Raw genomic sequence first — 24,721 nt, forward strand, 5'->3', positions numbered from 1 at the left:
AAAAAACAACACCTAGGAATATTATAGCCAAGTTCCAGAACTCCCAAGTCAAAGAGAAAATATTACAAGCAGCCAGAAGGACACAGTTTAAATATCATGGAGCTGCAGTCAGGATCACACAGGACTTAGCAGCAGCTACATTGGAAGCTCGTAGGGCTTGGAATAGAATATACCGGAAGGCAAAAGAACTTAGAATGCAGCCAAGAATGAACTACCCAGCAAGGCTGAATGTCCTCTTCCAGGGAAAAAGATGGACTTTCAACGAACCAGGGGAATTTCAAATGTTCCTTTTGGAATGGCCAGAGCTGAACAGAAGGTTTGATCTTCAGATACAGGACTCAGGTGAAGCATGGAGATTGGAGGAGAAGGGGAAAATATGAGGGACTTGATGATAAACTGCATGTATTCCTGCATAGAAAAATGACACTGATAATACTCATATGAACCTTCTCAGTTAATAGAGCAGGTAGAGAGAGCTATTATAGTTGAAGCACAGGAGAAAGCTGAATTCGAAGATAAAATATGGTGTAAAAATGTAGTCAATAGAAAAAAAGGGAAATGTAATGGGAGAAAGAAAAAGGAGAGGGGGGAATAGGCCAAGATATTTCATATAATAAGTTTTTTTCTTTATTACAATGAACTATTGCAATGATATGGAAGGGGGGAGGCAAGGGGGAATGAGGAACCCTTTGATCTCATCAGAGGTGGCTAGGAGAGGAAACAGCATATATACTCAATGGGGTATAGGCATCTGGAGTAAGAAGGAGGGGGGAGCAGGGGGAAGGGGTGGGGATGTGAATAAAGGAGGAGAGGATGGACCATGGGGGGAGAGTGGTCAGATATAACACATTTTCTTTTTTACTTCTTGCAAGGGGCTGGGATTGGAAGACCTGTCCAGGACCATAGGGCCAGGTGGATTCTGGGCCTAAGGGGTGGTATGGGGGCTCGGGGCCTCTTGGCCCCAGGACCAGGGATCTGTCTGCTGCGCCACTCAGCGACCCTACAGCAGAGTCGGAGTGAAAGGAGAGAATATTTTATTAATGTAAAAAAAAAACCATTTGTACAAAATGAGAATTAAAAAAGAAAAAAAGAAAAGAAATGAGAAAGATGCAGGAAAAACATGAAAATGAAGTCAGCAGCTTAGTCAAGGAAATCCAAAAAAATGCTGAAGAAAATAGCATGCTAAAAACCAGCCTAGGTCAAATGGATAAAACAGTTCAAAAAGTTATTGAGGAGAAGAATGCTTTAAAAAGCAAAATTGGCCAGATGGAAAAAGAGATAAGAAAACTCTCTGAGGAAAACAAATCCTGCAGACAAAGAATAGAACTCAGGGAGATTGATGAATTTATGAGACATCAGGACTCAAAACTTCAAAACCAAAAGAATGAAAAATTAGAAGAAAATGTGAAACATCTTATTGAAAAAATAACTGATATGGAAAACAGATTTAGGAAAGATAAACCAACCCTTAGGAATATTATAGCCAAATTCCAGAACTCCCAAATCAAAGAGAAAATATTACAAGCAGCCAAAAAGACACAATTCAAATACCGTGGAGCTGTAACCAGGATCACACAGGACTTAGCAGCAACTACATTAAAAGCTTGTAGGGCTTGGAATATAATATACTGGAAGGCAAAAGAGCTTAGAATGCAACCAAGAATCAACTACCCAGCAAAACTGAATGTCCTCTTCCAGGAAAAAAGATGGACTTTCAATGAACCAGGGGAATCTCAAATGTTCCTGTTGCAATGGCCAGAGCTGAACAGAAGGTTTGATCTTCAAATACAGGACTCAGGTGAAGCACAGAGATTGGAGGAGAAGGGGAAAATATGAGGGAGTTAATGATGACGAACTACATGTATTCCTGTATTGAAAAATGACACTGATAATACTCATATGAACTTTCTCAATTAACAGAGCAGGTAGAAGGAGATTTTATAGATGAAGCACAGGAGAAAGCTGAATTTGAAGATAAAATATGATGTAAAAATGGAGTCAACAGAAAAAAGGGAAATGTAATAGGAGAAAGAAAAAGGAGAGGGGGAATAGGCCAAGATATTTCATGTAATAAGATTTTTCTTTATTACAATAATATGGAAGTGGGGAAGGCAAGGGGGAATGAGGGAATCTTCGCTCTCATCAGAGGTGGCTAGGAGAGGAAACAGCATATATACTCAATGGGGTATAGGCATCTAGAGTAAGAAGGGGGGACAGGGGGAAGGGGGGGATGTGAGTGATGGAGGAGAGGATGGACCATGGGGGGAGAGTGGTAAGATATAACACATTTTCTTTTTTACTTCTTGCAAGGGGCTGGGATTGGAAGGCCTGTCCAAGACCATAGGGCCAGGTGGATGCTGGGCCTAAGGGGTGGTATGGGGGCTCGGGGCATCTTGGCCCCAGGGCCAGGGATCTGTCTGCTGCGCCACTCAGCGACCCTACAGCAGAGTCATAGTGAAAGGAGAGAGAGAATATAGTACATGCTAGTGGATAAATATGAAAGGAGGGAGTTGCAATCAGCAATGGCAACGGTAGAAAAATATGGAAGTAACTTTTGTGATGGACTTATCATAAAGAATGTGATCCACCTGAGACAGAGTTGGTGGTCTTGGAACATAGATTGAAGCACATTTATTATTATTATTATTATTATTATTATTATTATTATTATTATTATTATTATTATTATTACTACTACTACTACTACTACTGCTACTATTTGGGGGGGGGGGGGTCAGGGCAAATGGGGCTGGGTGACCTGCCTGGGGCCGCATAGCAAGGTGAATATTGGGTGTCTGAGGCCGCATTGGACCCGGGTACTCCTGGCTCCAGGGCTGGTGCTCCATCCACTGCGCCACCTGGCCATACCTACAATTATTACTAGTTTTTAAATTTCAATTTCAATTTTAATTTTTTTCTCTTTTACTTTATCACTCAAGCGAGTCTATATTTTTAGGGGGCAGGGGGGCATTTTTTTTACTCTTAAGCAAGAATAATCTATTAATGTATAAAAAAACATTACTTGTACAAAATGAGAATAAATATTAAATTAAAAAAAGAAAATCTTTGACTCAGTTTCCTCAGCTGTAAAATGAGGATAATAGCCACAATAAGTGATTGTGAAGATCAAATGAGATAATATATGCCAAGACTCTTAGAAAGTACCACAGAGAGGCTAGCTCTTCTTCATGAGAGCAGCTTTAATAAAGAGGTACAGATAGGAACCAGATTATAAGAGGTTGCAGGGTCTGGGTGTGTAGAATCAGGACTTGAAGAACAAGTCATTGCTAAGAAGAGTGATGGAAGTCAATCAGGGAGGAAAACAAAAAGATGGTAGAGTCAGAGGGAAGTCCCAGCGTCCAGTCACTGATGGGGAAGGGCAGAGATGCAGTAGAGTGTACAAGGCTGGAATCAAGAGATTGGGGGACTCCTGACCCTGACCCTGACTGCCAATTATTATCATTGTTATCATCATCATCATCATCATCATCATCATCATTGATTTGCCAACTTCCTCCACTGGGTGTGCCTCTTTAAAGAAGGAAGAGTAGGAATCAAAAAAGATGAAAAGAACAATCACAGGGTCCAAGGAATGAAAGGAAAGTGGTGAAGCCCAAAGAGAACTGAAGATCTGAGAGGCCAGGGAGGGTGGAGGGCCTTCGGTAAAGAGGGTGGAGAGCAGGTTCAGTGAGGATAGAAGATCGTGATCCGAGTGGGAAGTTTCGGGTGATGGAGAAGCTAAAGGTGTGACCACCTTGTGGGGAAAGTGGAGCAAGAGTGGAGACTGATATAGGTCATAGGAGTCAAGCAGGTTGAGCAGGTAGGAGGCCAACTTTTAGAAGAAGGACAAGGGCAGTAAGTGAGGAGTGTTAGGAAAAAAAAAAGACTAGATTTGGTGGTAGAGGACATGGGTTCAAATTGTGCTTGAGTCATTTGTGTTGTTAATTCTGTCTCAGTCAATCATTACCCGAATAACCTGGGACATGTTGCATAACCTCTCTGGGTCTCAGGTTTCTCATTTAGTAAATAATAAGATTGGACAAGTTGGCCTAAAAGACCTCTTCCCTCCTCTTCATGTTCTCTTTTTCTCTTCCTTCCTCTCCTTTTTTTAATTATAAAGATTTTATTTATTTTGAGTTTTATAATTTTCCCCCTAATCTTACTTCCCTCCCCCCCACCCCCTGCAGAAGGCACTTGCCAGTCTTTACATTGTTTCCATGGTATACATTGATCCAAATTGAATATGAGGAGCCTTCCTCCCTGTTCTTAAGAATTTCTTTAAAATTCTCCATTCTCAACACACTATAAATTATAGAACCAGAATCCAGTTCTGGGGGAACCTCAGTTTACCAGAATATTTTCTTGCCTTTATTCAAAGAAGAAATGCCAAAGACACAACCTAACAAGCTAAAAACTTGCTTTTTGTTCCTTTCCAACTAACACAACTATGAGTCCCTATTCTTCCCCAGTCGCAGCTTCCATCTTGCCCTCTGGAATGCTCCATATACTGTTAATGAGGGAAGAAGAGTGGAGGCAGAGGGCAAGGAGGAGAGAGACAAGAGACAGAGATAGAGTAAGACAGAAAGGGAAATTGAAACAGAGACAAAGACGGACAGAAGGCAGTAGAGAGAAGAGAAAGTAAGAAGGAAAAGCTGAAGAAAGGGAAGGATACTGAGAGACAGAGAGACAAGGAGACAGAGACAAAGAGATAGATCCTTTCTCCAAAAACTGTTGGATATCAGGTCAGCTCCCAGAATCAAGTCCTGCTGCAGATGTCTGCAATTACTGTAATTACAGCTACAAAGCTCCCAGGCTCAGATGAAGAATATGCAGACTCTCAGCGCAGACAGATGACAGGCTTCACCCAGAAGGGAAGCCAGTGTGCAGAGAAGAAAGAGTGAGGAGGGGCCTTTTCCACAGAATGGTTACCATTCCATGGTCATTAAATAAATCTGGGTCAGGAAAACAGAAGGTAAAATACTTTGAGGAGGGTCAGCCGCCTGGCCAGAGGTTTTCTTTAAAAAACAAAACTAAATAAACTAAACTAAAGGGAAAAACTTCTATGGACTCCTTTTTTTTTTTTTTTAGCCTCACATGTAAAGAAACCTGAGCTTTTTGAATTTGCTGACACTTCAGAGAACTTCATAGACTGATGATACCAAGAGACCATGTGCACTCTCTGCCATTTGGGAGAGGATCCCATTACTCCTGCTTCCTGGGCTCCACCAGCTTTGTGGAGGAGAGTGTGGGGGCCAGGAATTCAGACACAGCAGGGTTTGTCTATGCTGCAGAATACAGTTGCAATCTGTTTTATTTTGTTTTCCTACACACACACACACACACACACACACACACACACACACTCCTATATGCAGGCCTCAAGGCCTGGGACAGTGTGGTCTATTAGAAACAATGCTAGAAATAAAGTCAAGAGAGTCCTGGTTTCACATCCCAGGATAGATATTTGCACACAGTAGGACAGCAGGCAAGTCTCTGAATCTATTTCTTCATCTGTATGTAAAACGGGGATAAGAATACTTGTAATATTTGCCTCATAGGGCAGAAAACGACCACACATTTTAAAGCAACATTGTGAGTTGCTGTTCATGTTCTTATTATCTCACTAAGTGTCCCAGGTGTCAAAAACAAGGGATGCTGTCCCTGGTAAAGGGAAGGACATACCTGTAACATGAGAGATTCCTTGTCACCTTCTAATCGGGCCAAGCGTTCCTGGTAGGTTTCATTCGTCACTGCACCTGGGAGGTTGACCTGGGACTAAAGGGGGGAAAAAAGACTCTTAAAAGGATAGAGGAAAATAAATTAATCCATTTTCCAATTAACTAAGTGACTAGTGATGAATTATCTGTCAGAAGAAGTGAGAAACCACCCAGAGAAAAAAGGAAACCACAAGATTTCAAAATTCTTTGCAACAATGGTGATGAACAGACAAGATGCCACTCAAAGGTGTGTCTTAAGAGCTTTGCCAAACCATCCGGGGTGACCTCATCCTAGTTGCTGCTAACTCCTCTGAGCAGGAAAAGCAGCTCTGAATGAACCCGACATGTTGCATCTGGTTTGCCCCTGGGCACCATCCTCATGGCAGCCACAGCAGAAATAAGGGCCTTCTATCTTCTAGAAGCCAAACACAATAGGAAACCACTCAACAATGACCTCTTTGTAATTGCAGGACCGTTTCCACATCCAGCATCATGGGCTCCCTATTGTGGGCTGAGTCTAGATGAGCAGGCCTGTCCATGGCAAGGCCAGAGTAGAGAGAAAGGGGTGTCAGCAGGAGCTATCAGGATAGAACTCCCACTTCCTGAAGCCATCACTTTGACCTTGGAGAGTGTCTCTTACAGAACAGTTCTTATGTGAGGGAGGGGACTGAGCTGGAAATAGCCCCCCTCATCATGCTCCAAACTCTAGGGGTTGGTCTACCAATGACCCCTTTCCCATAGATCGTGGACCTTCAGTAATGATTGCTCGGATGTCTAGAATCTTGTGGCGCAGTGTGTAGAAGGTTGGACATGGAGTCAGGAAAACTTGCATTGGAAAACTGCCTTAGATCCTTACTATAGCTATTTGACTCTGGGCAAGTTATTTACCCTCTCTCAGCTTTGGCTTCCTCCTCTGTACAGTAGTACCCACTTAACAGGGTTGCTATGAGGATCAAATGAGATAAAATACGTACAGCACTCTGCAAACCCTTACAAAGGACTAAATAAATGAAAGCTATAATAATAATAATAATAATAATAATAATAATAATAATAATAATAATAATAATAATAATATATTACTGACCAGAAAAGTATTAAAGACTAAAATGAATGGATACAAAGTGAAATCATAACAAACAAAACAATATACATAATGACTATAATAAAATAAATGAACAAATAAAAGCAAAAAAATCAAAACTGAATCCTGCAAAATTCTAATAACCAAGCTTATTCCCAAAGAAGAGGTATGAAAATGCCCCACTCGCTATTCTTTGCAGTGCTAGGAGAATTGAGTTTGAAACACTGTTGGATCTTTTTATTAGTTTTATCGAACATTTTCTGTCTCTTTTCAAGGGACAGCTCTCTGGGAAGAGGAGTAGGATGGAAAAGAAAGAAAAGATATCATTATCATTAAATGTTTATTTTTAAAAATTATGACCTCGTAGAGATTGCCTGTCCCAAAGGCTTGCTCACAGTTCTTTCTCAAAGAGGCCCAATCCTGTAACAGGGAATGGAACTGAAGGAAACCTTAATGAGAGATCTATAGAAGTGGGAGTGATCCCCAGAACCTTAAGCTGTGCTATTATTTGACTTTGGGAAGGCCCAATCAAGTAACACTAATTGTTATTTTAGCATTTTCTGTGTTAAGGAATTCTTAACCACTAGAGCTATCAGGAGTAATTAAAAAAAAATAAGATCCAGAACTCTTTGCATTGGAGGAAGCTGCCTCCACCATCTAATTTGATCATCACAAGAATCCTACTATCATTATTATCTATATATTATCTATTATACTATTATTATTACTATCATCTGCAGAGTACCTGCTGCCAGGTACTCTGCATATAATAATAATAATGATAACTAGAAGGGGCAGCTAGTGGTTAGAGCACTGGCCCTGGAATCTGAAGACCCTGAGTTCATATCTGACCTCAGATTCTTTACTAAGCTGTGTAACCCTGGGCAAGTCACTTACCTGATTGCCCCCCAAAATCTCCCTAACAAGTTACCAACTATACAACAAATTAAGACTGGCAAAAGCTTTATATATGTAAGCTAATTTGATCCTCACAACAATCTTCAGAGAGAAAGGTGCTATTGTTATGCCCATTTTACAGAAGAGAAAACTGAGGCACACACAGAGAGGTTAAATGACTTGCCCAGGGTCTTACAGCTAGATTGTTCTGTTTACAACAGCCCTACAGGACCTATCTGTCTAACAAACTTCCTAACATGGACATAAGTGTTTTTTTTTATCCGAGAAAAGAAAACCATGTTTTGCGTGACTGCACTTGTAGAATCTATATCAAATTGCTTGCCTTCTCAAGAGAGGGGAAAGGGAAAGAGAGAAATTGAAACTCAAAATTTAAAAACAGTCAATATTAAAAATTTTTGTGAACATGTAATTGGGGAGGGGAAAGGGGCCTGAAATGAATTTCTGGAACATATTTTTATTTGCATACTGTACTTCAGTCTTTAAATGAGTAGGTATCTTTTGGCTTTTAGCTGATATCAACTAGAGTAATTTGAGAACAGAGTATTTTCATAACCTGAAAAAATTAACTCAGAAACTACTATTCTTAATAATGGGTAAGGGCAAAAGTTCTAAGGGCACAATTGAAATATGGCCATCTAAAGTAGAAGATGGGAAAGAAATGGGTAGAATGCATTTGTTCTGAAAGATGATCTGGGGGTTTTAGTGGATTGCAAGTTCAACGTCAACAGTGTGATTGAATTGCTCAGAATGCCAAAGTCAACTTAGGCTGCATTAAGATGAACATTCCTCTACCAGGAATAAGAGGATAAGAGTACCATTGTACTCTGCACTTGTGGGACCTCCTCTGAAGAAAGACAGTCATGTTCAAGAAAGACATGAATGAACTTTAGAGTACCCAGTTTAGGGCAGCCTTGAGTCCCTCTCATGAGAGCCAATGGAAGGACCTGGGTGTGCTTAGCTTCCGGGGGGGCACATGACTGCTGTCTTCCAGTAGTGACAGAGCTGTCACCTAGAGGAGGGATTCCATTTGCTTATATTCCCACCAGCTGCATTCCCTGGATTGGATTCCCCAGGATCATGCTCCCAGGAAACCTCATCATCTTACGAGACTGCACATGCAACAAAGCAGGAATAATGGTCAGAAGCATGTTTAGACTTGAGGATGTCTGGAAAAATCTTCCTTCCCAATATTGAAAGCTATGTCATAGTGGAAGGGAGTCTTGGGAGGAGCTGGGCACTTTCCTTCTTGGCAGCTGGGTGGCCCAGTGGTCAGACCACTGGTGCTGGAGTCAGGAAGGCTGGAGTTTGAATTCTGCCTCAGATACTTGTGTGACCCTGGTGCACATCTAGAGAGAAGTCCAGGTGGACATCCTGGGGTGGGGGGCACTGCAAACTTCTAGGGGACCCCATCAGAACACACTGGACCTTGACACAACATCACAGTGGCACTGGTCCTCTTCAGGGAAGATGGAAAAACAACAACAGCCACAGCCTCGGTTTCCTATTTTTAAAATGGAGATAATAACTGCACCTGCCTGGAAGAATTGTTCAAAGGATCAAGAGGATCAAGATCCATGTAAAAGGCTTTGCAAACCTCAGGTGCTTTATAAAGCTCCATCATTATCTTTCAGCAGAGACTGGCTGATTATTTGGGGACTCTATTATAGTGGGGATTCCTCTCATGGATGGGTAAGACTTGATGGTCACTGGGGCTCTCTTACAATTCTCTAATTCTGAGATTCAGTGACTACATCAAACTGATCCGAGGCTGGCGAACAAGCTTTTCAAGGCCATGATCACTCTGCCCCTGGTCCTGAAACTTGGTGATGTCATTTTTGGGTTAAATGCCTCAAAGTTTATATGGCAACTGGGGGGCAAGCAGAAATCTGACCTTGTAAGAAAAGCACAAGGATCAACACAAGATCCTCAGGTGTCTCCAGAAAATTAACTGGGTGGGAATGAAGGTGGGGGCCATCTGAGGCTGCTCCCCCAGAAATTCCAGGGGTATTTCTCTACTCCCAGACTATAGAGGTGATTTCCACTCCAAGCAAGTAAAAAGGCTGATGAAGCCACTGGACCACATGGTCCACGGCACAAGAAGGCCTCAAATTCTTTGGTGACCATGTAATGGATTAAAATGCTGCTTTAATGAGAAAACAGTAGGATAATCTATCTTTGGTGCTGGCATAGTTGATCTGAGGGCTTTCTGTTGGCTGAGGTGCTAAGGAGACAGAGGAATGGAATCAACTTGTGTCTGCTGTTGTCTCAGCTCTTTCTGAAGAGGCCAAAGGGGAGGGAGGGGGGGCAGGGGGCTTGTGTTTATGGTCAGCTGGGGAGTCCTATTACAAATGACTAGCTCTGAACCTCTCCACACACGGCCCCCCTTTCAGCATCTCAGCTGGTGCTGAAGGCATGGGCTTCTGACATTTTCATAAAGCTCAATCAAAAGAGCTCTGTGCACATATGTGGCTGACTGGGGGCTCTGACCAGTAGGGGCTTTGAGGAGGGCTTGGGAGGAACATCCAAGACTCTAGGGTTCCTTTGTTCATAGGAAGTCCTTCCCCCCCATAACAGTGTTAATGTGGAAGAATGACACTTTCATTCAGTAAACAGTCTAGGGCTGGGCTGGGTACGATCAGAGAGTAGTCAGAGCTTTGCTCTCAGAGGTTTTGAGGAAGGAAGGAAGCAGTTTGTAGGCACCCACTTTGCTAAAGTAAGCTAGGCAAATGTGATTCTGTTCACACAACAATGGGAGATGGCTGCCATCATTATCCCATCTTACAAATGAGGAAACTGAGGCAGATGACAGTTAAGAGATTTGTCCAGGGTCACATAGATAGTAATTGTCTGGCTTTGATGCCAGACCTTCCTGATGCTAGGGTGGGCACTGTGCCACCTAGCTGTCTCTGCTTTACAGATCATAGGTTCTTCACTATAGAGAAGGAAAGGACCTAAGAGTACAACATTTTGTTCTATGAGGAGAAAACTATCAAGAATCAGGAAAGTTAAGTGACTTACTTGTCCATGGTCATACAGATATTTTGAGGCAGTTAGGGTTCAAACCCAGGTTCACGGCCTTTACGGCCAGTGTTCCATCCATTGGAAAACCTGTATCTCCTAGATAGACATAATTAAAAAAATAACTCCAATACCAGGCAATCCACAAGAAGGTTCCCAAAGGCCAGAGGAGCTGTGAGGTCATCAGACAGAGTTTACTATGAGTTAGGGTTGTTGGGGCAGCTAGGTGGTGTAGTGGATAAAGCACGGGTCTTGGAGTCAGGAGTACCTGGGTTCAAATCTGGTCTCAGACACTAGCTGTGTGGCCTTGGGCAAGCCACTTAACCCGTTTGCCTTGCAAAAAAAAAAAAAGAGTTAGGGTTGTTAAAGAAAGCTTCCTGAAAGGGGGGTGGGGAGAATGAAGTAAATGGAGGAATATAACAACAGAGAGAAGAGAATATTCTAAGCTAAAGGGAGGGGGGAGGGAGAAAGATTGTAAACAAAAGTGAAAGAGAGAAGTAAGTCTCTGGTGACCAGAGGAGGAGGACACTCTAAGTCTATCTGGAGCTAAAGAGTTCCTTTTCCTAGAGGAATAGCAGGAGATAAGGCTGAAAAGGCAAATTAGAGTCTGCAGACAAGCTTGAATGGGAGGGCATGGAGCCTGGGTGTTATTTGGTAGAGTGGACAGGTAGAGGGCAAGTAGGTAGAGTAGTGAATAGAGAAGCAGTCCTGGAGTCAGGAAGACCTGAGTTCCAACCTTGATACTTTCTAGCTTTGCGACCTTAGGCAAATCACTTAATCCCATTGCCCATACCAAAATAAAGAGGAGGTGGGAAGGCAAGCATTTTGATTCTTCATGCATAAGACAAGATCAGTATTTTGTGTTTTAAAAGATATCCTCCAACTACTTTGCTGCATCACCTCAGACATATCTTTTCCCAACTCCAGTCTCAGTTCGTGCTTTTCATTCTCATTCTCATATTCACTCACACACACACACACACACACACACACACACACACACACACACACACACACACACACCAGAGACCCAGAGAAATCTCCATTCATTTGACAAATGAACTGAGGTCCCGGGAGGCTTACAAAGGTTATGGAGGTAGAGGTAAGATTTGAGACCAAATTCTCTGACTTGATAGACAGTATTTGCATACTCTTTCCTCTTCTCTAAAGTCCACACTAGCTCTAACCATCTGTAGCTTTTGAATATTAGATGGACTTCAAGAAAGAACTAAGGCTAAGTATAGGAATCTATTCTCTCAGAAGCCTGTGAATGCTATTGCTTAGTAGATGGAGTTACTTTACAAATGAGGGGCCTCACATGACAAATCCATGCTTCCCACAGGGGTGTCAGTTTACAATCCTGAGTCCCCAGACAAAACATCAGAAAAGGCTGCCTTGAACTTAATTGCAAAATAACTGTCTGCAAAGAGAGAGACCACCTCCTCCTCCCTAGGGAGATCTTTCATAGGGGACCAGGATCCCATTCCCCCCAACTCTTAGCTCCCTGGCCCAAAAGCAGAATGTGAACTATAAAGGCATCCTCTCCACTCAAACAGCTGGAGGCTCAGGTTAAGTCTTGGCCAGTATAAGATTACACACAGCCATTTCCTGTTCTTCTCCCCCAGAGAGACTCTGCTTTCTACCCTAGAGCAAATACTCCCTGTATTTTTTCTTTCATTGCAAATGACTTTCCCCACCGCCAGGTCTCCTCCAACCCTTCCCCACGTTTAGTCTCCCAGCCAAAGAAACTGAGCAGAAGTAAATATTGACCAAAGACCTTGAGAGTCACTCTCCCATCTGGGAGCTGGCAGGGGCTGCCTCGGCGGGCACTCCAGCCAAGGTAGTGCAGCCAGAACAGGCCAGACTTCTCTGGGCAGACCCAATCTGGAGAAAACAAAGTGTACTTTTAAAAAGACACTGCAAAGCCCTTTGTCAGCTGATATGCCCTGACTCTTGGGTTTAGAAAGTATGGTCTTCAGGATGATGGGTTGAACCATAATGGTCTCAGGTCCTCTGCCTTTAACTTCAACCCTGTCTCTCTCTCTTCTCTGTGGAGTCAAACCACCTGACTCTGTACAAGGGATCAGAGCTGGACCCCAACATAGTTGGTCACTAGTATGTTTGTGTGTGAAAGAAGTTCCTGAGTCAAGTTCCTCAGGGTCACAGATGGGAGGGTGTGGGGGCCTTCTCAGTGTATCTAACACCAGAAGATGTTCCCAGGACATAACTAGCACCCAAGCCAGATTTGACTCTTCATCATTTTCTTTTCTATTTCTGTTATTCCATTTGGAATTTATATAAAGATAAAGTGAGTCTTTTTCTTTTGTATTTTCTTTCTTTTCTACCACTGAACATTTAATCTGAAATCACTAAAGGAATAAAAAAAAATGTGAGAATTAAATGTATGTCTATTATTGCAGATTTAAACCTCTCCCTTTTTCTTTCTCTGACTCAGCACAGTACTAGAGCATACAGTGGGCCTATAATGTATGTTGAACAGAACTGAATCTGAGATCTTAGAAAGACCCAGTCTCGTGTCCCAGACCGGGCCATTCCTTGGCCAAATCAAGTCCTTTCATTCCTTAACACAAAGGGCTATTTGACAGAACCTACAACAAACTGATTACCCCAAATCACATACTCCCAAGTGTTTAGGGCACCACTTACAGTAAGTTTTTCCATAGGAAATTCAAAAGCTAACAGGCTCCTTAGAGCTGTGACTCTCTCTCCATATTCAAAGACAAAGGATGTGGAAAAGTCAAAGATTCTTCTGTGTTCTGAAGCAAGTTATTGTGGGTCTTTTTTTAATCTTTCCAAGTCCGAAGACTGGAGCTACCCAGGTACTCACAATCTTAAGAACTGCCAACACAGCCGGCACATTGGGAAAAGGAGAAAAGATTTTTCTTGCCATGCCGCTCCCAGCCCCATCGCCCTGAGGTCCATGTTAAAGACAAAGCCAGCTGATGCTTCCTCCCCCTGCCCCCCTGGGAGGTATGCTATAATTAGATTCTTATGAAGAACTTGGCAATGGCAGAGATCTGAGGTTCTAAACAGGCTCTCCCCACCCACAGTTGCACCGTTCTGAAGTCCCTCCTTCAGCCCATCTTTAAAGAGACATGGAAGCCGGCGACCAGTCACTCACCCTCTTCAGCCACGGTAAATGCTGGTAGATATCAATCTCCCCATCCATGCTTTGCATCCATGTCGCAACTCTATTTCTTGGGTCTAAAAGGCACTTTTTCCTGGACCGGAGACCAAGTTTTCTCCTCTGAGGATGGCCGTTCCCCTGCCCCCTGCCTCAGGAATGCGATGCTGCTTTCACATTTTCCCAGGTCCCTGGCCTCTGGCTGGCCAGCCGCCTTTTCCTAAACTGCTCCATAGACACAGACTCTTGGGGTCACTGGAGCATCCCCCTACTCTCCCTCACCCCCTCGCTACTCCCCCATGAGGAGTCCCCTCTGCTGAGGCATTCCCCAATATCAGCTCTCTGACCAAAAAGATTTAGATAATAGTTTTTTAAAAAAATCTAGAAATTTTCTTTTTAGAGCTAAAGCACAAAGGAGTGAACTGAAGCAGGCAAAAACGATCTGGCAGAAATGCCTTCCCTGGTCTTCCGTTGCTGGAGAGCCTGGAACTCATTACCCAAAGACCCCCGATTTCCTGTCTCTGTTTGACTCAGTGGTTGCCAGCAGACTTTCCCATTCTCCGCCTCTCAGTTTATTTAGGGCTGAGGATAAGGCTAAAAATAAGTAGTTCTCTGGGATACTTACTGGCTCTCACACAGTCTTGTCCTCCCTCTCCCTCTCCCTCTCCCCCCGCCCCCACTAAAAAACAGGGGCCATGGATTCCTTTGTGGCTAAGAACACAGAGATCAAGATGAAGTCTCTCTTTTACAAGGGCAGCAGCAGTACTGGCACCCAAGCTCTTCCCTGGCTCGAACGGGACACATACTCCCCAATTCTGTTCCTGAGACTCTCTAGCAGACAAGACTTTTAAAGGGGAAGGAAGTGGCTCCCTAGAATTTGCTTTATTGGCAATCCAGGCTTGGGGGATGCTGAGCGTCCTCCCCCCACCAACAACTCCTTTTGTAAAGTGAACCACTTCAATGTCCCAGCACCAAGATCATGCAGGTTTCCATTCAATGAGGTATTTGGGCTCCCTATCCCCACAGATCTTCTCAAATGCTGCATCCTCAGCTCTATCACCCAGATTTCAGAGCTCCCTTTAAAACATAACTCAGGTAGTACCCCACCAGGCTCTTCCCACCCCCTTTTCCAGATGACCCACAGTTAGTGCTTTCCCCCTCTAGAAATTATTTTGCTTATTTATTTATGCATGTACTTTTATCTTTGCTGTAGAAAATAAGCCTCTCAGAGCAAAGACTGCTGCTTTAAAAAAATGTTGTTGTATCCCTAGCACCTTGCAGGGACTGGTAAACATTTAATAAACTTTTATTGAATTGAACCAAGCTCCCCGGAAGCAATAACTCCAGACTGTTGGGAGGAGGCCAGAGGGGGACAAAAGTCCTGAGAATGCTCAGGAACAGAGAGGTCCTACATATGGTCTCTCCCCCACCTCTCACCCCCTCTAGCTAGCACCCTTCATGACCCTGACAAAGGTTTAGCTTCAATCAAGTCCTGAGGCAGTTTTTGAGGGTGTCTTCTCTCCTAAGACTTCTGGCTACTTCCTGTCTTCTCAATGTGCCCACCACATTTGAGATCTTTCCTTCAAGAGCTTTTTCCATTCATTACCAGTCCTTCCACATGCAGCCTAAAGATTTGGGATGCACATTGTCTTTGATAGGATTATGAGGTTTTTGTGTTTATGTGTGTGTGTGTGTGTGTGTGTGTGTGTGTGTGCTCACATACACATGTGAAAGTAGAAAGTTAGTCTGTGGTTTCATGAAGAATGGAAGAAAATCCTTTGATTTGTACTTTTTATGATTAAAAGTCATGTCAACTTGGAGCATGGTCTCGAATAGAGGGACTTGGGGTTCAAAAAGATCTTGTAAAAAGTAATAGCCTAACATAATTTTCAATATTACAAAGATACATAATTTCATCAACAAATTCTGAAAGGTCAACTCTCCCTCTAGAAACTCACATGGCAGCCCCTCCATACCTTAGGAGAAAGTCATTGTAAGCTACTGTGGACTTAAAAAAAATGTTATGGCCAAGCTCATGATGAAAAACTCCAAACTTTAAACCAGTTCTTCGACAACAGACATGTGGTCAAAATTGGGTTCATACTTAAAAGTTTTTCCAGTAAAGTTTTGGAAAAGTTGGAAAAGTCACCTCCATGTGACTATGAGTTTTAATAGAAGATAAAACTATATTGAAAGAGGAATAAATTCTATCTGAGCCGCATCATCCCTAGTTCTTTGGCGGAAGGAAAAAGGGAGGGAGCAAAGCCAGAAGTAGAAGTTGTCTTCATCAGTTCCTCTTTCGGAGGCCTACAACAGAACATCTCACTGTTCTTGCAAGTATTATCAGAGCAGAATCAGAACACTTTTCAGAGAGTGGGTGGTGAGGTGACAGGATGTTGAGCCTGGAGTCAGGAAAATCATCTTTATGAGTTCAAATCTGGCCTCAGACACCTACTGTCTTGTGGCCCTAAGCAAGTCACTTAAACTTCTTGGTTTCAGTTGCTTATCTCTAAATGAGCTGATGTAGGAAATGGCAAACCACTCCAGTGGCACTTCATGATGAGATCATGAAGAATTGGACATGGCTGCAAAGGATTGAACAATATGGGAGTTTAAATCCATTCACTTCACTTCAATGAGCATTTAGTAAATGCCTACTGTATATAAGACACTATTGGAATAGCTGGAGAAGAAAGGAGTGTGGAATCAGGAGCCTTCAGTGAATTTGCTCTTCTCTTCTCATGGGAGAAGACTGGGGGTCTTATGTTAAAAAAAATGATGATCTTAACAGACGTCAAACACCATAAAACAGAAAAAAGAGATCACTCAGGAAACTGCAAATTGATAGTAAGGTCAATTTGCTTTTCTTGCTGCCCTTTCCAGGATGGTGTGCTAAGTGCTATAAGAGGATAAAAACAAAACTTGAACCTTTGGAAGGTCACAATCTAATAGGGATAACTATGTAAATAATATGTAGTTAGGATAAATTGGAGAGACTCAGAAGGGGAAGGGGTCACAAAGGAATTTCTTGCAAAAAGTAGGATTTTAACTGAGACTTGAAGGAAATCAGGGAAGGAGGAGGTGATGGTGAGGAAGGAGAGTATTTCAAGCATGAGGGCAGCCAGTGAAAACACAAAAGCAAAAGACAGAGGTTAAGTTAGAGGAAAAGCAGGGAGCCCCAGGTTCCTGGATTATAGAGTAGATGGAATAAAGGAGATTAGAGACAGGAAGGGGCCAGGATCCACAGGTTGTTAAATGCCAGTGGATTTTATGTTATTTTCCTGGAGGTTTTGAGCAGGGTCTGCCTGACGTGGTCTGCCTTGGGAAAGCCATCTGCACCTTTGTGAAGGGCAGACTAGGTGAGGTGCTCCAGGGGAGAATTTTTTAGATCCAATACATAAAATGAAATATATGTTGGAGAAGTGGAAATGGGCTGGGGATGACCTCTCTCCACTCATGAATCTCTTATCCTTCTAGGAGATGAGGGACATGCCAGTCACAGGGGACAGAAGCCTGTATAAATTTGGCAGGACATGACCAGGACTAGGTCTGGAACAAACAGAAAGCATAAGCACTTAAACACAGCTTAGTAGGAATTAAAATTCTTATCTCTACTTAGAACATATCAAACACTCAGGGTGCTGAGCTGTCACAGACATAAGAACATTGTCCAGAATTAGAGTTAGAAGGGCCCTTGGGCTACCTATGGCAACATCCTTTCTAAAACTTCCTTGGCAACTGATCAGAGGTAAAGCTTTTAAAGCAGGTAGGTGGCATAGTTGATAAAGCCCTGGGCCAGGAGCAGGAAGACCTGAGTATGAATCTGACCTCAGATATTAGCTGTGTGACCTTGAGCAAGTCAATTAACTCTGCCTCAGTTTTCCCATCTGACAAATGAGCTGCAGAAGGAAATGGCAAATCACGCCAATATTTTTGATAAGAAAACCCCAAAGGAGGTCACATAGAACTGGACATGACTGAACAACAACAAAAAACAAATTTTTATTTAAGACTCCAGAGAATGGCAAGCTTATTGATGGACCAATAAGAATCTGTATAACTCAACCTCCTTCCTATTGAAAATTATGGCACTGGTTAATCCTAGGACACCTCTCCCATTCACTTTTATTTTTTTTCTATCGTTACTTTCAAAATTACTTACTGAATTGTGAACGGAGTTCTGCTGATGCTTATAGTATAATAAAAGAAATAGTGACCAAACTAAAAGACACTTTATTCTCAACTTCCTTTCTTCATTCCATGAGATATAGATAGGTGGGTAGGCAATAGCTCAGTACAGCTTTGTAGATGACAGATAAATAATAGTCAACCAACCAGAATTTATTAAATAGCAACTATGTGCCAGTCACTTGGTTAAGTAAGGGCTAGAGACAGAAAGAAAGGGAAATAGCTAAGTTAGATAAAGCCTTTACTAAATGCTAACTATGTACAACTATAGCAGCTCAATGACACAATGGACAGAGGGTCAGGCCTGAAGTCAGGAAGACTCAACTTTCTGAGTTAAAATCTGGCTTCAGATACTTACTAGTTGCAAGTCAATTCATCCTGTTTACCTCAGTTTCCTCACCTGTAAAATGAAGAAAATGGCAAGGCACTCTCGTACCTCTGCCAAGGAAACCCTAAATTGAGTCACAAAAAATTGGATCAAATTGTGAAAGGCCTGAAAAACTATATCAGACACTGAGCTCAAAGATAGCAATTGGTTCTTTACTTTGGGTTCAAAGATGAGTCTATTCCTATGGATCACAAAATTATAGAATTGGAGAGTTGGGAATTCAACAGGCACTCCCCACCCAGAAGGAATCATGTTCACATAACAACAAAGATGGCTTATAAAGACTAACTAGGAACCAGGTACATAGGATTGGGGCCGGTCAGGGTCTGAGATACAAAAAATAGAGAACTTTCATGGAGCCCTTGGCAAAGTCTAACAATGGAAGGTGGTTCTTTCAGGGAAAATCCCTCCTCAACCAACTTTAATATAAAGAAGCCTCAGTTATGATCTGATGACAAAGAGTGCCCTTAGGTACTTGGCTTCCTGACAAGCCAGCTTCAAAAGGAAAGCATCAGACTGAGCTAAATCCATTTCACTTTGGGGGGACACAGGAAGGAAAAAAAGAAAGTCGGCTGCAAATTATGGGGTGAATCCTTAACACTTCTTACCTAGTCCTACCTGACCACCAGGAATATACTCACCAAATAGAAACTTAATCATTTTCCTCCCTCCTTTCAATCCTCTACACCTTCTCTGCAACCCCCCACCCCCAACCCCAAGCCAGCCTTTGTAAAAGGCTCAGAACTTTCCAATGGAACATGTTTTCCACCATCTCCTTGACCTGGTCTCTAGTTTATGAACCTTATTTCCCCTCCTCCTCCTGCCCCAAGCACCACTGGCTACTTTTGTGTATTGTCTTCTTTCTATGGATAGTGAGTTCCAAAAGGGCAGGAAATGGTACTGTCTTTCTAGTTCTCTTTTGTCTTCCTAAGGTTTAGCAAGACCTCAGGTACATAGGCATGTGACATTTTAGATCTAAAATAATCTACCTATCTACATCAAATGATAATGTTTGTCCTTCATTCTCGAAGAAGACCACAACATCAGGGAGGTGATGACATGGTAAGCACGTGAATTGGATTTGAGTGAGGGGGGTGTGGGTGGGCTGTACTAAGTCACCAGCCTCACTTTCTCCTCCAGACCTGTCTGGGAATCAGGTCGACTGGAGATAGCCCTGGATGCAAGGCAATCAGGGTGAAGTGTTTGTCCAAGGTCACACAGCTAGTAAGAGTCCATAACATCAAAGATGACCCATAAAGACTCCTTGTGACCCAAGACAGTTACTTACAGGCTGGCCAAGTCATGGGCCTGCCACCCGACCACTGCCAAGAGAACTTTTCCCCGGGCTAAGTTAACTGAACTGGTGTGGACATTCCTTGTCACCAAGCATATCTCCACACAGTCCCTTACCCAAGCACATGCCCACACAAAATTGATCCCAAGTTTGAAACGACTCTTCATTGCTAAATATAGGATGATGTAAACTGAAAAGCAATGATGTTTCCTTCAAGTCCATCCAAATGGCAAAAGAGAGAAATAGAAATGGTGATGGACATGGGGAGACAGACAAATGGCTGGGGAATGTGTATGTGGGGGTTTATGAAGTAGTCCAGCTGTTATGGGTGACAATACAGTTATATATTACTAGCAGTTGGTGGGAAGAGTAGAAAAGGTTTCACACAGATCAGGGATAAGTCACTAAATCTCTCAGTATCCCCAGACAATAAATTCTCAGACAGAAAAAGACAGGTGAGTTGTCAACATGCATCAGTGGAGAACAGCTAGGTGGCACAGAGGATAGAGTGCCAGGCTTGGCGTCAAAAAGATTCATTTTCTCAAGTTCAATTCTGGCCACAGATACTTACTAGCCGGTGATCCTGGGAAAGTCACTTAATTCTGTTTGCCTAAGTTTCCTCCTTTGTAAAAATTAGAAAAGGAAATGGAAAAGTACCTCAGTATCTCTGAAAGAAGAAAACTCCAAATGGGATCACAAAAAGTAGAACACAACTTAAAATCAGTGAAGGGAATTTCTACACTGGATATTCTCACACTAAGCTCATGCCAAAAAAAAAAGAAGTGGATTAATTGAGAAAGCATTAAATGGTTTCTACTCTTTGAGGCAGCAATGGCACTACTAGATTTATAATCTGAGGTCAACATCTGAAAGGTTCTGAAAGTACCCAAATATCTATATTTCTATTGAGTGGAAAAGAGTTGGAAGCAAATTATCTAACCATCCGTCTGGGGATGTCAAAACAAAATGTAGTCTATGAATATAATGAACTCAATTACTGTCATTATAAGCTTCCTGCTCAGGTAAACACCTCCCCCTTTCACCTGATTCTCTGAGCTCTAATTCTTTCTCTTTCAAAATTATCTTGTTCACATTGTAGAAATACATTTTAACATGTGAGTATGTTTTCCCTTAAAAAAAAATAAGCTCCCTGGGGTCAGAAACTATCTCATCTTTGATTTGTATATGCCGAGCCAAATGCAGTGCCTTTGCAATGGTAGTTAAAAAAGGCTCACCGATTAGCTGATTGATGGAGATGCCCTCCACCCCTTCCTAGATGCTGCCTGTTGGCTGGGAGAGCTGTGGAGGAGGGAAAGAGAGAGGAGGAGATTTGGGGTTGTGATGAGGCTTTAGGATTCCCTTCCCCTGGATTTGGGAATGACTCCTGTTCCCCAATCCTCTTAGAATCTACCCATTCCTTCAAGATTTACCTTAAGCATCAAGTTTAACAGGAAATCTCATTGCTCCCCCCCCTCCATTATGCTTTATTTTTTCCATTATATATTTTGAAAATACTTATTATATTTGAACATGTTGCCTTTCCTGATGGAATTTAAGCTTGTTGAGGACAAGACCTCTTTTATTTGCTTTATATCCCCAGCACTGGCAGCGTCAATATGGAGTAGGTACTTAATAACTGCAGTTGATTGATACTCTTTGCCAGGAATGAAAACTAGTTCTCTCTAGGAAGTGGGGAAGGGAGGGAGCCCTAAGCAGCCACTTTTGTACTTGGGACAAATGACCAGAAGAGGAAGGAGGGGTTTACCTGGGAGGCAGGGTCCCAGGACACCATGAGGTCTTTGGAATGCTGTGAAGGTGGGTTTATTGTACTTTGGAGATGCTACATTTATGGCAAACCTGCCTAGAGCCAGTTTTTCTAACAGCATGGGCTCACATCATGACTCGGTCTTATATTCCAGTAATCCTTGCCATATTCCAAACTTTTTCATTATTATATGTGTTATGATGATCTGTGATAAAACTAGTGTAATTGTTTGGGGGCACCATGAATCGTGCTCATAGGAAATGGTGAACTTAATCAGTCAATGTTGTGTGTTCTGATTGTTCCACTGAGGACATTCAATTTTGAACCTTTTATATGCACCAGAAAATGAAAAATTTGTGAGCTTTGCTTTATTGCAGTGATCTGGCACCGAACCTGCAAGATCTTCAGGTCTTCCTCCATACAGCAGGGCCTATGCTAAGATATGGTAGGTGGGTGGTAGGGAGCCTACAGCCCCTGCAGATGAGGAGTGAAGCGGAGCTCCCTGGGCTGAAGACTGTCAGCCCCCTTGACATTTTACAACCTGGGACAGAACCCCAGTTGCTCCACACTGGGACTCCATACTACTTATTGTTCTGCGACTGGACAAAGTTTTGAGGGGCTGTGGTCTGCCACACTATTTTAAAGGTAATATAGTCAGTCCATGGTTTGAAGGCCCATTTTAAGGTTTTTACAATTTGAATTTTGAGCCTCTAAGAACATGACTTTCATTTATGTGATTGTTAGGGAATTAGCTTCCTGCTGAAGTTTTTGGAGAGTCACTTAAGGTTGCTATGTGTGGTATGCTTGTACCTAGAGCAGGGGAATGTCCCCTGCCAGACTACATAAGCCCCTTGAAATCATTTAGTTTGGCATGGCCCAGTTTCCACCGACATGGAGCTTTTTAAGGGTAAATTAATTAAATATTTGACATTGTATAGCAGGCCATAATTTTGTATGGCTGGTGAATGATATTATAAATACTGAAATGGCCCTTGGCAGAAAAAAGGTTCCCCACTCCTGACCTAGAGCCATCAGGAATGGTTCCCCAGTTTAGTTTGATTACTATATTTTCCCATGTATAAGATGCACCTTTTTTTGAAAAATTTGGGGTCAAACTGGGAGTGTCTTATATAGTGGTTGTAGATTTTGTTACTTGCATTCCCCACTTTTTCATGCTTGCTGTCTTTGTGCTCATCATTTCACATGTTAGCAGTATATTAGGTTACATTTTACCATGTTCTGCCCAGAAATGGCTCAGAAAAGATTTTTGTCTAGTGCAATTCAAGTTCAAAGTGATCCAGTTTGCCAAAGTGAATGGAAATCCTTCTGTTGAATGTCAGTTTGCTCCCCCTCCAACTGAGAAAACAATCTGAGACTGGTTACAGGAAGAACCCCTACTGAAAAGGCCATGAGAGGCAAGGCAGCAAAATGGCCTGGGTTAGAGAGGGAAATGAAGAGATGGATGGAAGAGCAATGGGCCATTGGAATTCCTGTGTCCACAAAGATGTTCAGCATGAGGCAAGAAGAATTTCTTATGAAAAAAGAAGTGGCTGATTTCAAAGGAGGACACAATTGATGTTTTAGATTCATGAAATGGAATAGTCTAAGCATGTGTCCACGCACCAGACTTTCCCAAAAGATGCCTGGAAGCTGTGAGTTAGGAGGTTCTTGAATTTCATGATAAATAAAACTTGAGTTCAGTAACTTTATGTAATTCATTTTTTTTTTCAAATTTCAGACCCCCAAATTAAGGTACATCTTATACATGGGAGTGTCCTATACATGGGGAAATACAACTAGCAATATGCTTCTAATTTCTAGCATAGGGGTGAGGAGGAGGATTAAATTCTTGGTATGATCTGAGGTTCCTTCCCTATAAGCAAGTCAGAGAATAGTCCAAAAAAATGATATGCAAGGGATTAAGGACCATAAAGAAGAAGAGGATTGTTATCCTAAGTCAAACAGAAAACTAGCATGTTTAATATTTACCTCCCCAGTACTGAACAGGAGTATTTACCCTTGAAAAAAATAAACAACCTAATCATCTGAGTCCTATATAAAACCATTGGCTGCAGGCGACTTTATAGAAACAAACTAGGATCAAGGTCTCCCCCCCCCCCTCCCCACACACACACAGTGTGGAAGCAGAAGAAGTGCTAACTGGGATCTTGAAATGTCTTGAACAAGATAGGTAATTTGGCAGCTCCTTTGCTCTCATAAGCAGAATGGGTTGTGGGGATATGAGGATAAAGAAAAGAAGCAGTTCTAATCCAAAGACAGCTACTCTAGCATAGGTCTGGAAAAGCCATTGGCCAACATCTACTTTTCCTTCATTTATGGACAAATGGAAAAAAGTACAAATGCTCATAATTCTGACCCAAGAATGGAATGTTCCCTGGATTTCTCCATCCAATTTCCAAAAAGGAATAACCAATCCCTTTTGCATATTCCTTGCGAGGACCTTCCTGGTCAATATCTGAAGCTGGGTTTCCATGGAAAAATTAAACAGTTTCCCTTCCTCAGGATGTGGAAATGAGTCTTCACCATTCCTGAACAGGATCAGTGACACCAGGAGGGTGATGCTTGACTTGCAAATAAATTGTATTTAAATGAGGCAGAGCTGTGTAAAATCATTAGCCTCACAATCTCCTCCAGAGTGATTTGGATCCAGTAGCAAGACATCTGGAGATGGTCCAGGATGTAGTGGAAGACCTTGGCTTTTTTAAACTAAGAGTTTTCCCAGGTCTCAGTTTGTCTAAGACAACACCCATTCAGCAGCTAAAGGCTAGGTAAGAACTGAGGCAAAAGAAGGTCTAGTTTGCCTTCACAAAAAGAATCAGTCTGGGAGGGATTTACCTCGCTGAATGGTGATGAAGTATGTGTAGAACAGGTTTGGGCTCTGGTCATTTGTCCTGCTTCCAGAAGTACCGGGTCAGGACAGGAGCAGCTGTCTTTGCCCTGAGTCAGCATCTTATCTTCAGAATTGTTGACAGAGGGAATTCTTGTACATCACATGTTTTTCTTCTGACCTATCACCTGGGTTCTGATCTCAACTATCAGCCTTGAGCTTTGATCCCTTCTAACAGGGAGTGAGTTAGGAGCTGTACATAACTGTGGCAGCAATATCAGCCCAACCTCTGGAGGGATCTGCAGGCTCTCCAAGGGGATACCTAAATGAATTTCGTGGGGAAAATGCAGGATGAG

General features: G+C 42.4%; 1 protein-coding gene across 14 annotated transcripts in view; it reads right to left on the reverse strand.

Annotated features, from left to right (window-relative positions):
- PPFIBP2 (PPFIA binding protein 2) overlaps nt 1-24,721 on the reverse strand; it is a 192,737-nt gene that overhangs the window by 79,867 nt on the left and 88,149 nt on the right. For 10 of the 14 annotated variants that reach the window (XM_074230119.1, XM_074230121.1, XM_074230118.1 and 7 more), the window contains one exon: nt 5,683-5,775. In XM_074230119.1, the coding sequence (XP_074086220.1) occupies nt 5,683-5,775 (93 nt within the window). Of the gene's footprint in view, nt 1-5,682; nt 5,776-13,585; nt 13,695-13,879; nt 14,161-24,721 lie in introns of those variants that run through there. The other 4 variants (XM_074230128.1, XM_074230130.1, XM_074230127.1 and 1 more) reach the window with 4 other exon arrangements.

This window comes from Macrotis lagotis, chromosome 3 (assembly GCF_037893015.1).
Source record: "Macrotis lagotis isolate mMagLag1 chromosome 3, bilby.v1.9.chrom.fasta, whole genome shotgun sequence".
NCBI classification, from domain to species: domain Eukaryota; kingdom Metazoa; phylum Chordata; class Mammalia; order Peramelemorphia; family Peramelidae; genus Macrotis; species Macrotis lagotis.